Source organism: Polypterus senegalus, chromosome 11 (assembly GCF_016835505.1).
Source record: "Polypterus senegalus isolate Bchr_013 chromosome 11, ASM1683550v1, whole genome shotgun sequence".
NCBI classification, from domain to species: domain Eukaryota; kingdom Metazoa; phylum Chordata; class Cladistia; order Polypteriformes; family Polypteridae; genus Polypterus; species Polypterus senegalus.
This window is the reverse complement of record NC_053164.1, coordinates 151,241,108-151,255,658: the sequence shown is the minus strand read 5'-3', so window position 1 is coordinate 151,255,658 and position 14,551 is coordinate 151,241,108. Positions and strand designations below refer to the sequence as shown.

At 36.9% G+C, this 14,551-nt stretch overlaps 1 protein-coding gene across 2 annotated transcripts in view; it reads right to left on the bottom strand.

Moving 5' to 3' along the window:
* LOC120539622 (cat eye syndrome critical region protein 2 homolog) overlaps window positions 1–14,551 on the bottom strand; it is a 219,492-nt gene that overhangs the window by 58,666 nt on the left and 146,275 nt on the right. For both annotated transcript variants that reach the window (XM_039769902.1, XM_039769903.1), the window contains exon 9: window positions 199–355. In XM_039769902.1, coding sequence (XP_039625836.1) covers window positions 199–355 — 157 coding nt within the window. The remainder of the gene's footprint in view (window positions 1–198; window positions 356–14,551) is intronic.

The window sequence follows — 14,551 nt, the reverse complement described above, 5'->3', positions numbered from 1 at the left end:
CACCTAACCAAAAAGAAAATAAATGTTTAAATTAATAATACTCTAAAATCCAAGTATTTTACTATGGCATACCATGTAAATAGGACACATTTAAAAACACAAGAATAAAAATCATCACAACTAAAACATACTTTAAAGGGAAGGCAGAATTTCAAGAATCCACTTAGAGATTTGGAAAACTCAACTGGCATGCTCTACCTTCCATTGCTTTGACTTTCTCTTCCATTGCTTGACGCTTCTCCTCCTCCAGGATTTTTGCTTCCTCTTTTCTCTGAGCTGTCAACAGCAGTAGACATTTTCTCTCCTCATCCTTTCTCTTTTGTTCCTCCACTTTTGCTATGGCCAACATAGTTTCCTAATGCAGCATTAATGAAAACTTTAAAATGAGTACAATGAAACAATACATAACAACAAAATAAACTGGGAATTCAAATTAAACTGCAGAATCAGACAGTGTTAGACCAGTAGTGAAAATGTAACCTTAACTCTAACAAGTATACAATTAAACTAAATGAATCGGGGGATTGACAGTTGTGCATGAAAAGTACCAAATCTCACAGGGTGTATCTATACCTGGAACTGCTTCATCATGAGCTGTTCGAGTAGCAGGATCATGCCAGGCTACAAAAATGTATGAAAGAAACAGAATGCAACCATTGGCAAGGTGTGCTAAGTAAGAGTAAATTACAATAGAAGACTTAAATATGCTGGAGAAAGCGGCTGCAGATTGATGGGGTCTTGAGTGATCCTTACTAGGAAGGAGAAACAAACAATATTGACTCTATAAAAGCAAAAATACAAGGGGCAGTGGAAAAGTGAGAGATCTAATTACACACACATTGCTGTTGAGGGGAGCACAGTATGTCTGTTGACTAGTTACAACAGATCTGGATTGGTTTCAGTGTGTAGTATTGTTTTAATTACTATTTGAGTTAGACATTTGCATAGTCATTCAGAGCTAGCGACACTGCATATCTGAAGCTGATTTCAACAATTTGCAAATGAACTTGATGTTAGTACGTTGTTCAGTCTGCAAAAATGCACTGAATGACTATGCACATGTCTAACTCATACGGTAATTAAAACAATACTACAATGCAAAACTAATCCAGACCTGTTGTAACTGGTCTACAAACGTGTTGCGTTCCCCACCACAACAATGTGTGTTTAATCTGATCTCTCACTCTCCCACTATATCACAATCCTGGGAACTTTTTGACTGTCCCTTGTAGTCTCAGTCTGATACAAAACCACAATGACCTGATAGTCTTGATAACCATTTTTGTGACAACTTAAATATGTCCAAAATAATGCTCATTAATATTCATTAATGAATTGGTTTTACTCCTTAACGCCTTTAAAGGAATACTCTACCCAAAAATATTTTTGTATAAGTGAACTGCCCATGTGGTTTGGAATGATAGACAAAACTGATTTCATGTATTGATAGAGAATAGATAAAAAGCTTCAGACACCACAGATGACTAATGGATACCAATGCTAGATAATAGCAAACTGTATCAAAAATGCCCATGAAAAAAATCTCACTCATCACATAATCCATGTCAAGTCACTGTATGCGTATAATCACAATGTAAGAAACTGCATTATTTTTTTGCTAAATAATTTTGAAATAACTACTTCAGGAAAATCAGAACAGTGCACAAACAGAAAATGCATTCAAACCAGATCAAGCTTTTGAACTGAAGAACCACATCTCCCTCTTATTCACTTGGCAAGAATCAGTTATTCAATTCAAAAGCTCAGAAGTAACTATTTAAAAAGCTTTGTTTATCAACCTTCTCCATGAAAAGAGGAGACAAATTTTTGTTCTTGGCCACCACAACAAAACACATGGGCTAGGTAACATAAAAAATAATTTTTGGATGAAGTATTGCTTTAAGTACAATACTTCACCAATTATTGCACAGCAATGAGGACAGCGGTTTCAAAACAGGTTATGTAAACAGCACACTATTCTAATTGTGGCTTTAAATATAATTTTCTGTAATCAAAGCATAGTTTCCATTTATTGACATCAGCTAAATCATGTACTGTATATTACACACACTCTCCACCTGCTTAATTTAACATGCTTTGAAATTGTTTCATCTCCCTCAAAAGAGAACTCCAAGCACGGGAGCTACTTAAAAAAGCCTCTGTTTATTAAACCAAACAAGCCTGCTATTGTCTACTGTATAAAATTATTGCAGTCAAGGTGGAATCTTCCTTGTCTAAATGTAAACAAAAGCTTTGAGATGAACAACGTATTATAGGGATTATGGTAGGAACTGTCCAGAGACTAAGCCCAAGTCAAAAGCCAGTGCAAAATGTCACTGGAGAAGTCCTTAAAGCCTCCCATGGACCCCAGTGAGTCACACTCCTCATACTGAGAGATGAAGGATTTCCTTAGGGAGCATACAAGCACAATGAATGCCCTTATGCAATCTCATTATATATATCTGTGATCCATTCGGATATCCCATATTAAATCGGTACAATTTCAGATGAAAAGAGGAGATACACTTTCTTCATTTATCTGTGCCTCTTGAAAAGGTTAGTGAAATCAGAGTAGTCAGAGAGATTGCAACACTAAAATTAAAACTTTCAGACCAAGTACAAAAGAATGTAAGAATTGTAGGACAGTCTGACAAGGTGACAAAGGCCCACAGAATCTTTATAGCATTTGTGCTGCAAATAATCATGCAAGAATCATTACAAGAATTCAAAAGGATTACGTCTTTACACAGCTTCTTGTTAAGCTTAAAGCCCTTTTCAAAGTCCTCCTTTTCACATATAAATCCTTATAGGGCCTTATAAATCCTAAGACCCTTTTTAGCTAAAAGGACGTATTACTTACAAACCTGAGTGTACATTAAAAGCCCAAGATGCTGACCTTAAAGCAACATTGGAGGGGCAAGTTTTCAGATACAGGGCCTCAAATCATTTATTTTTAGACTGCACAACAAGAGAAAACAGTACCCTAGATTTATTAAATGCCAATGTTAAACTAGAATATAACTGTTCCTTTGCCATGTTTAGGCTGATTGGACCATAATTTGGTAGAGTTCATACCTGCATGAACACCCATTGTGCACAGGTTGTCATCCACCACCAAGGCCATGCAGGTATGTACAAATGAGGCTGAGGAAGCTCTGAAGGATGTCTTTGAAAACACTGACTGGGATATGCTTTTTGAGTCACACGGCCAGGACATTGAGGAATTGCATTGTATCATAGACAACCCCAAGCTTTGTCAGGATAACACAGTTCCAATAAAGACAGTGTGCTGATCTCCCAACAGCAAGCCATGGATCAGGTCTGGAGAAAAGGATGAAATCAAGTAGGTGCAGTCAGAACTGAAGAAGCAGCTCTGTGATCGGAAAGCCCACTACAGAGACAAACTTGAGCAGAAGTTGAAACAAAACAACATGAAGAAAGTGTGGGGCTATCACTGGCTACAAGCAAGACTGTTAAACATTCAGAGGGAGGAAACAAGAACACAGCTAATTAACTGAACCAGTTCTTCAATAGGTCTGACCCCTTGTCAGTTCAGCCCTCCCCTAACACTGCTACCCTCAGCGAGTAAGCTGAGGAGATTCCGAAATCCAAGCTGCCATCTGCATGACCTACAATGACATCACACGTCTGCTCTCCAGCCCCCGTCAATTCCCTGGATTGTATGTCTCTGCTGATTAAGTGAGGAGACAGCTGGGAAAACTCTGCATAAACAAGGCTTTAGAGATAGATAGAGTCAGCCCTAGGGTGCTGAAAACATGTGCCAACCAGCTCTATGAGGTCCTTCAGCACCTGTTGTTCTTCCCCCTGGATTTTTCCCAGTACCAAAGAAAGGGCATTCCAGTGTTCCTAAGGTCTTCAGACCAGCTGTCCTTACTTCAAAACAGCATTAAGACCTTTGAGAGGCTGCCCGTAAAACAACTACGACCCCTGGTTCCAGAACATTTGGATCCTCTGCAGATTGTCGATCAGGCATATATAGGTGTAGAGGATGCTCTCATCTACATGCTTCACAGAGCCTACTCCAATTTGGACGAAGCTGGTACCACAGTCAGAATAATGTTTTTACTTTCCCTGTGCTTTTAACACCATTCCACCTCATCAAATGGGCGCAAAAACTCAAGGCTTCTAATCTTGATGCTCACACAGTCGCCTGGATCATGGACTACTGAATAGACAGACAGCAGGTTCAGGAACTCTGTGTCAAAAATAGTGGTGTGTAATACTGGAGCACCTTAGGAAACTGTCATGTCTTCCATCTTGTTTACCCTCTACACAGACTTCCAGCACAATACCAGCACTTGCCACCTACAGAACTTTTCAGATGACTGGTTCATCATAGGCTGCACTAGAATCCCTGAAGCCTACGAAAAAACTTGTAATCCTGTGCCACCTTAAATTCCATAATTAACAAACTTTAAACAAGATTTTAGACATTTTTGCAAATTACAAACAGAAAAAATGAAATATTACAATTGACAGAATTATTTAGCGCTTTTGCTATGTACAGCACTTTGCTGAAGCACCTCTGGCAGCAATTACAACCTGAATTCTTCTTGGGTATGTTGTGAAAAGCTTCACATATCAGGATTTAGGTACTTTCGGCTAATCTTCTGCAGATTCCATCATGCACTGCCAGGATGAATGGAGAGGGATAGTAGACAGTTCTTCTCCATGGCTTTTCAGAGATGTTTGATTAGGTTAAACTATGGGCTGTGGCCGTGCCACACAGACAGTCCCAGACTTCATCTCAAGCCAATTCTGTACATTGTTTTTGGTTTGTGCTTAGTATCATTTTACTGTTGGGAGGCAAACCTTTAGCCCAGTTTGAGGTCCAGAGTGTAGCGGGACAGATTTTCCTAAAGGGTATACTTTGCTCCACTCAGCTTCCCTTCGGCCCCGACTGATTTTTTTGTTGTCTTCCCCAGATCTTTGCCATCTTTAAACTATGTAGGAAATTCCTCTTCTATAAAGATTTAGCACTAAAGCAGCAAAGATGTCAAGTGCTTGCATCCATTCCAGATATGAAAAATAAAGTAGACATCCTGACAAATACTTCATCGATCAATACATTTTCTGGAGTTCTAAATGTGAACTTTTACATGGAAATTCTAATACTCCCCTCACTGAACCCAGTTCCTTTTTAAGTAAACATTTCATAGGTTAACAATGAAAGATGGAATTTCCCAACACCAACATCAAAACTGGAAGAAGCTGTTATTTTGATATGTCCAATGGTGGTTCCAGTTTGTACCCAGATTTATTCTGTGCTTTAGATACAGCTGGTGGCATTATATCTGTAAATAGTGAACTCAGCCATCTCTCCATTCAAGCTGAATCCTGCAATCAACTCTATTATAATAACATTCCTTTTAAAATCTTGCAAGTCCACAGATTGTTCTAAAAGGTCACCCTATTTTATGGATGGATTCTGATGCAAAATTACTGACAAAACTTTTAACTAGACATCTAAAATAGGTTATTTTTAAGATAATCTAGTCTGGTTTAATTTGATTCTACTATGCAGCAGATAACATATCTACTGCATACTTTAGATGCAGCCCCTACTCTTGCTTTAACCAACTTCCATTCTGTCAATTGATGCAGAGAAATCTTTCCATTATGTAAACTTTAACTTATTTTAACATGATAAAAACTTTATAATCTTCCAACAAAACTGTAATATTTACATATTCAAATATATCTTGATCCTTTTTAAAAATTTCACAGATGCTAGGCAACTTTTTAAGATCTCTGCTTTAATTCAAGATTTAAGGTCTCCTATCACAATCTATTTCACAGAATATTAATATTCCCTTCATACTGATATTTTCCAGTTTTTTTTGTAATGCTGCCGTTGCCCCCCAATTCACCCACACTTCAGTTCTTTTGATAGTGTATCTGGTTATAGGATTAATTGGCCTTAATCTATTTTTTTTCTAAAACTTCCCTCTCTTGCTAATATGTCTTCCTCTTTTCCATGCCACTGGTAAATTAATTTGAATATTTTAGTACCTATAGTTATCTCCTGCTACAAAGCACCATTACCTCAAGTTATCAATAAATCTGTGAAAGTGTTAAGGAGTCACTAGCCTCTTGGTCTCCTAAACATTTATCATTTCACTCCAGACTAGCAGTCACTAAAAATGAACATTGCTCCTAAATTTATTAGTGCAGGTATCACAGACTGGAATGCTTTTTGTAGCCAGGTAAGAGTCTTTCAGTTCTTATTTGGTACATTTTTGCCTGTTCATCCTTGCAAAAGGCTTCTAATTCTGCAAGACTTTTGGGCCATCTTACATACACTGCCCTTTTGAAATCTATCCACAGTTTTCAGTGATGTTTAGTTTGGTGGACTGTGAGGGCCATGGCAAAACTGTCAGCTTGTGGCTCTTGACGTACTCAGTTTTCCGATTTTGAGGCACGTTTCAGATCATTATCTGGTTGTAGGTATAACAGCCATTTGCTAGTTATTTAAGTTATAATAAACACTGCATTTGCCCATATACTAGTGCCTAGTCTATGGGAGATTCTTATAACTCCCACAAGCTGAAATGAATTAGTATATTCTAACTATTTCTTGTCTCTCTTACTATACACGATTTTAAACTGTGCCTTAATGTGCCCAATAGTATGTAACGCAATATGCTTTATTGAATGTGCAGTGTTATGCGTTTAGAGTGTACTGAAGGCAAAGTAAAGCATCTTTAAGTATAGAAATGAATGAAGTTTGACAAGAAAAGCTAAGTTTTGAGAAGTGACATTTTAACCAATTTTTTTTTTTGCCTTTTATTCTACGTTCCCTTTTCTTTATTCTTGTGTGGACTGTTTGTTTTGAATTTTCTCTAAATCTTTTAAAACGAACATTTGGACTGAGAGATTTCTTTCGGCACACGTTTGACCCGTGCTTGATCCTGCCTTACTTTTCAGCAGCTACAATAAAACTTTAAAACCAGCCTGTTTAAGCCCGACGATGACTGCTAACAAGCCATAGCGTGAACAAGCCCTAACAATTAAGGTCCGAGACCTTGGTAAAAGTTATCAGAGACTTCAAATATCTTGGGGTGCCCTGACTTTTGCATAGTGTTCCTTTACTTTTTTCACTGTACAGTTGTATAAAACAAAAATACACTAACCATGCATGAATTGCTGAAAAGAAATGTGTCATCTTTAATTTTATGCCCTTTGGTGAAAAGTTGATCTTCTGTTCATTTAACTATTCACAGTTCACATTTTAAGCAAGGGTGCCAAAACCTTTGCATGCCACTGTACATATGTGAACTGATGTCCCTATTCTGTGAACAACTAGACAAGAATAACTGAAAAAGGTACAATTACGATTGCTTTATTCTTTCACTATATGGAAGCATATTTCTTTATACAACAAAGTTTGCCTACTGTTGCGAATACAGATCTCCTTTAGAAAGAAAAAAATACTGATCAGGCACATGTAGGTATCCAGTTATCCTTCTAATCATCTTCCTATCCTGCTTATTCAGGACAGGGTAACAGGTCAGCTGTAGCCTATCTGAGCAAGCACGAGACTCAAGACAGGAAAACTACACCGACAGGCCACCACTCCATCATAGGGTGAACACACAGCCTGCTTAGAACTATGTTCAAGATCGTTTTTATTGAATCCAAGACCAGAACTAGTCAAGATCAAGTCAACATCGAGACCAAGACAGAAGTCCAAATAAAAATTAAATTAACTAGAATTTAACTAGCTCCAGCCCAAATTAGCGAATTCTCTGACCCTGTAAACAAAATTCAGTTCTGCTTTGGACAATGCATTAAAAGCATGGATCTCAACAATCACTGAGTAGGAGTGTAAACAACAAGACACTGAAAAGAGGTTGTGCACATGTCAGTCTAATCACAAACAAAAATCTGATAATTTATTTAATTTGAAGAACTAACAAATATAAATGTTCTTAACAGTTGGTGGATTTTTGAATATCATCTTCTCTTGATGCATGAGACAAATTTTTTTAACATGATCATTTTGCACCTTTATTTAATCACAAACAGAAGGAAGTAACAGTATATGGTCAAATTAGACCACATGATTTGAAGTATGGCTTAACACCTGGAATTACACCACTACTCTCTAAAAATATGTAATACTTTATAACCCCAGACATCAGTGTTGTGCTGCACTGAAGTAAAAATCACTTGAAGTCAAACTGAAACTTCACATTATAATGGACTACAGTACTCCACATTAGATATAATTCTAATTTATCACACAGACCCACATCATCTATGATGTACCACCTACGTTCTCTATTTGGTAAACAGCAAGTAACTGGATACAAAATTAGGACTATGCAAACAAAACATCTCACGCATGTTAGCAAATAAAGCAAGGTGTTAGTCACTTAATGTATGGAAACTGCATAAACATTATGAATGAATCTAGCTCTACAACGAGTTTGATAACTGCACTATGCAGCTTTTCTAAATAATTGTGTTGCTCTTGTCTAATGGGTCCTATTTTTCCCTTTTTGGGTAATGTGCTTGTGCTCATTCACAGTACTACAGAAGTTCATTGTTACACTTGAAATTAAAATGAAAGAAGTGGTGTTCTCCTATTTTTTAACACGCTATTGAAAAACAAACAAACAAAAAAAACCCATCTAATTTGCCTTTTTAGCCTGGATGGAAAAACAGATTATAGAAAACATCTTGACATTTTTCTTTTAATTTGCACCATTGAAAACAACACATTTTTCAACTGTTGTATCTTAACTCACACAAGCTTCCAACTGTAGTCCATGTAAATGTCTAATAACTCAAGCCTGCCTAGGTGAGAAAAGTTATGGATCATTACTTTCTAAAGAAAAATACACTCACACACACACACACACTAAATCTACACAGCTAAGGACACTAGTGTGTTTAATTTCTAGTTAGCCAAAACATTTTTAAATCCATTTAATATGGTTCGTGTGCATTTGTAATATGCAAATCCAGAGAATAGGCATTTTCAATCAAATAAAACTGTGGCTGCAATGTCTGTTTGTTTAAAACAGAACAGCTACAGTTGTTGTAGAAATAAAAGGGCAGATTAAACTGGTGTGCTTTTAAGGCCAAATCAAGAGAGCAACCTTCTAATAAGCTGGGCTCCGTACAGTTGAGTTCTCAACTGTTTTAATAAATCATTCCAAGATACTAATCAAAAATCGGACCCCAATTGTCACCAAAGACTTGTTCTCTTTTTCTTAAAAGATTAAATGTGGTGTTGCAAATGCATTTCTCCTGGCCAGTGTTGTATAAAGTACCCAACAGCCATACTTGAGCAAATTTAGAGATTCCGTAATTGAAAACTATGCATTTAAAAGTTTCCCATGAGAAAACTACTCAAATAGAAACTTTAAAATTATCCAATGTATGTGTGCTTAAATACCAAAAGTACAAGACCTATAGGATCTTTCCTTGTTTTGTATAAAGCCAAAAAAGTTCTTGAACAGTGCTGAAAATAATCCAGGCAGCCTTTTTTGACAAACTTTTTATTAAAATTAGAAACAACCAACAACAGTATACTTTTGTTATGTAACTGTGCAGTGAAAGCAATTTATCCTTCCTTCAGCATTCTTAAAAACATATTTGAGGGGGATTTTATCAGAGATGTATTTCTACAACAGAGTTCAACTATTATAGGGTTGGACAGCTGGCCACATGTTTAACACCACTTACGTAGTTGGCTGCATCGGAGATCACATCCTGCCACAATGAACAGAGTGTCAATATTGCCTGCATCACACAATTTAATCTGACATTCTATTTAATGTGGTAGTATGTGATTTTGACCTGTGCTCTCGCCCTTTGCCTAGGCACAACAGCAGTAGCCCTTATTTTTATATAGTTTTGATGAAGAGTTCCTGAAAACCAGTATTTCCACTTGACAAAACACATTACATGTGGTACGTTGAATCTTCATTCATTGAAACACTTAAAAGGTCTTTTAAATATGGCCAAAGTCCCCCCACCAGAAATACTTTTTCAGCTGCAAATGAGATTGCATAAGGCAGAATCACTTGTGGATCTTTCCATCTTAATGGTGTTATTGTGCATTGAAAAATAGAATGTTATATGCTGTAATATGTTCACTAAAGTAACTACAGCATAAAGTAGCTGTATGTAGTGTGAATATGGCAACTAAATAGTTGTAGGCTTGTTCAGTGGGAAGCATACAAATGGGACTGGCAGATTTTAAATGCCTAAAGGACTGTGTACTTGCAAAACTATTTTATTTTTTTGGTATAACAAGGGGGCTCAGCTCCTGCTTGCTTGGTAACCCCCAGGAGTGGATGCCCACCCACTATCTTGTGGCTCAAATGAATAATAAAATGTAGTAAAAAGTAAAAGTAGATGTAAAAAAGCTAATCTATAGTAAATAAAAAATGTAATTGCATGATCGTCACATCAAAAACAATATTACGAATTACTTTATCATCCAACTTACATTTGATAAAATGTTGCTTTTTTGCATTTATGTTAGCATAGTGTTCTCGGACGATTCTCTGTTTTCTTGATTTTTATTATATGCAGCAGCTTTTCGTTCATTTTCTTTTTTTTGACATTCATTATCAGCTCATGCCGCTTTTTCTATCGCGACCTAAAATTTGACATTCTTGAATAGATAATTTGTTTTTCTGTCTTGCAATTATAACACCAGCCTACTTGGTAGCTTATTTCAAGTGTCTATCGTTCTTTGTGTAAAGAAAAACGTCCTAATGAATGTGCGAAATTTATCCTTAACAAGTTTCCAACTGTGTCCCCGTGTTCTTGATGAACTCATTTTAAAATACAAGTCTCGATCCACTGTACTAATTTCATTCATAATTTTAAACACTTTAATCATGTCACCTCTTAATCTTCTTTTGCTTAAACTGTAAAGTCTTAGCTCTTTTAATCTTTCCTCATAATTCAACCCATGTATCGCTGGAATGAGCCTAGTCGCTCTTCTCTGGACCTTTTCTAGCGCTGCTATGTCCTTTTTGTGTATTCAAACCTAATATTTTTACTTCCTGTGTGTAATACTTTACATTTACGGACATTAAATTTCATCTGCCACAAATCTGCCCAAGCCTATATGCTATCCAAGTCCTTCTGTAATGATATAACAGATTCCAAATCATCTGCTAATGCACCTATCTTGGTATCATCTGCAAGCTTAACCAGCTTGTTACTTATATTCCTATCTAAATCATTTATATATATTAAAAATAGCAGTGGCCCTAGCACTGACCCCTGTGGAACACCACTCTTAACATTGGCCAGTTCTGATGAGGTTCCTCGCACCATCACCCTCTGCTTCCTGTGTCTGAGTCAATTCTGTACCCATCTAAAAACATCACCCTGAACTCCCACTTCTTTTAACTTGATGCCCAACCTCTCATGTGGCACCTTATCAAATGCTTTCTGAAAGTCCAGATAAATAATATCATAAGCTCCACTTTGATCATATCCTTTTGTTGCCTCCTCATAGAATTCCAGCATGTTAGTAAAACACGCCCTCCCTCTTCTGAACCCATGCTGACTGTTCAGAATAACTCCTGTCCTTGCCATGTGTTGCTCAATCCTATCCTTAATAATTCCTTCCATTAATTTTCCTGTGATGCATGTTACGCTTACTGGCCTATAGTTGCCTGGATCTGCCCTGTCACCCTTTTTATATAATGGGATGATATTTGCCATTTTCAAGTCCTTCGGAATCTCTCCAGTGCGCACCGACTTCCTAAAAATGTGTGTGAAGGGCTTATATATGTACTCACTAACCTCCTAAAGAACACGAGGATAAATATCTGGTCCTGGTGATTTATTTGATTTCATCTTATTTAATCTGAGCAGCACTTCTCCCTCTACAATTTCTAAATCCCTCAGTACCTCCTTAGTAGTCGTGTTTACCCCTGGGAGGTTGTCCACTTGCTCACTTGTAAACACCTCAAAAAAAGGTAAGTTTAGGGCATCTGCTATTTCATTGTCTGTATCTTTTAATTCCCCTTTACTATTCCTGATGAACTTGACATCCTCCTTGACTGTTCTTTTACTACTAAAATACTGAAAGAATCTCTTAGGGTCTTCTTTTGTCTATCTGCTATATTCCTCTCCAACTGTCTTTTAGCCTCCCTGATATCCTTCTTAATGGTTGCCCTCATGTTCTCATACACTCTACGATTCACTTTGCAGTCATTAGTCTTAAATACCTTATACAGCAGTTTTTTTCCTTTGAAACTTATTTTTTAAATCTTTATTAATCCACCGTGGAGTTTTTTTTTTAGTTTCCTATTAATTCTAAATTTAGGTATGTGAATGAGTCAGTGAGGGCTTTGCCTTTTATTAGTATAGATCATCAAAAATGACTTTCAGCCATAAAATATAGTATGATCTAGAACCCTGAAGTACAATGGAAAGTTATTTTTTATGCTGTGTTATTTTTCAGTAACAATACCTTTCTTTCTAGGTGCCATCAGCTTTTGGTTTTTATAGTAAGAACTATTATTTAAAATTTGGCTCCTGCCTTCTGCATACTTGTACTAGAAGAAATGAGTTAATATAAGAAAACAAAATTTGGGGGGGAAAAAGACACTTTCATTCATTCAAACAGAACCTTTACTATACAAAGCAAATAAAACTGTCCAGGAAGTCATCTGTCAAAAATTGCCCCATCCCTAATTCATTGTGTAAGTGTGCTAATTACAGCCCTGTAAATTTAAATTCAGCGTCACCCTGCAGTTTTCTGATTAACACGATTTACTCATTACACTATATGAAAAGCCTTACTGTTATTACATGTTGTCAATTCAATAAGACAAAGTTTCTTTTAATGAGGTTTCCCTGCTTCTTAAGAGCTCTTTTGGTGAAACTTGGGAAAAAAACAAATCAGCAGCTGACTGTATTCTGTCCCTTCACTACACTCTATTCCAGAAACATCAATTACAGGAAAGTCCTATTTTAGACTGGATGCCAGTATACAATAGTCCACTTACACTGTTGCACATATACTGTTACTTTTAGGTGATGCTTAAAAAGTGTAAGATTGCTGTGGAAACGTAGGAACAAACTTGAGTCAAAAAGAAAAAATTTAAATACAAAGGTAACATGTACAGGTAATTAAGGACATTCATTTGCTGTAAATAACTCAAAGAACTACTACTCATTTTAAAACATTTGCTTCAACTTTGCAGCAAAACTGTTATGCACATTAGCTTTTAGTTAAAACAGCTTTCAAATGTAGAAGTGACTCTAGGAAACTCTGTACAGTTAAACTCAGAAGTTTACATATACTGCACTTAAGATGAATTACTTAAAACTCACATTATAACCCCTCCACAGATTTTATACTAATAAACTATACATTTGGCATATTATATAAAACTTCTACTTTGTGCAGAGCAAAAGTACATTTTTCTAACAATGTTCACAGACAGAGCATTCACTTTTTATTTACTATAATTCCAGTGGGTCACAAGTTTACAGGCACTTTAATATTTGGTAGCTTTGCCTTTAAATTGTTAAATTCAGTCAAACATTTTGGGTAGCCTTCTACAAGCCTCTTACAATAAGAAGCTTGGCCCATTCCCCCAGACAGGACTGGTGCAACTGGGACAGCTTTGTAGGCCTCCTTGCTCTCACATGATTTTTCAGTTCTGCCCACAAGTTTTCAATTGAATTGAGGTGAGGGTTCTGTCATAACCACTCCAATACCTTGACCTTGTTCTCCTTTAGCCATTTTGCCAAAACTCTGAAGGTATTGCTTGGGTCATTGTCCATTTGGAAGACTCATTTGCAACTGAGCTGCAACATCCTTGCTGAACTCTTGAGATATTGCTGCCATGTGCCTACATAATTTTCCTTCCTCATGATTCCATCTATTTTGTAAAGTGCATTAGTCCCTCCAGCAGCAAAGCAATCCCACAACATGATGCTCCCACACCCATGCCTGATGATTGGAATGGTGTTCCTTGGCTTGCAAGCCTCACCCTTTTTCCTCCAAACATAATGGTCAATATAGCAAACAGTTCAATCTTTAATTAATCAGACCAGAGGACATTTCTCCAGAAGGTAAGATCTTTGTCCCTGTGTGCCATTAAAAAATGCAGAGTGGATTTTTTATGGCAGCTTTAGAGTAGTGGCTTCTTCCTTGCTGAGCAGCCTTTTAGGTTTTGTTGATATAGGGCTTGTTTTACTACAGATATAGACCGTATGTCTACCAGTTTCCTCCAGCATCTTTTCAATGTCCTTTGCCGTTTTCTGGGATTGATTTGCAATTTTTGTGCCAACGTGAGTTTTTCTTCAGGAGGAAGAATGTATCTCCTTCCTGACCAGTATGACGACTGCGTGGCCCCAAGGTGTTTATGCTTGCATTTTATTGTTTGTACAGAATAGCATAGAACCTTCAGGCATTTGGAAATTGTTCTCAAGGAAGAACCACACTTGAGGAGGTCCACAATTTATTTCTTGGCCGATTTCTTTTCATTTTCACGTTCTCTCAAGCAAAGAGGCAGCGAGATTGATGGGAGGCCTT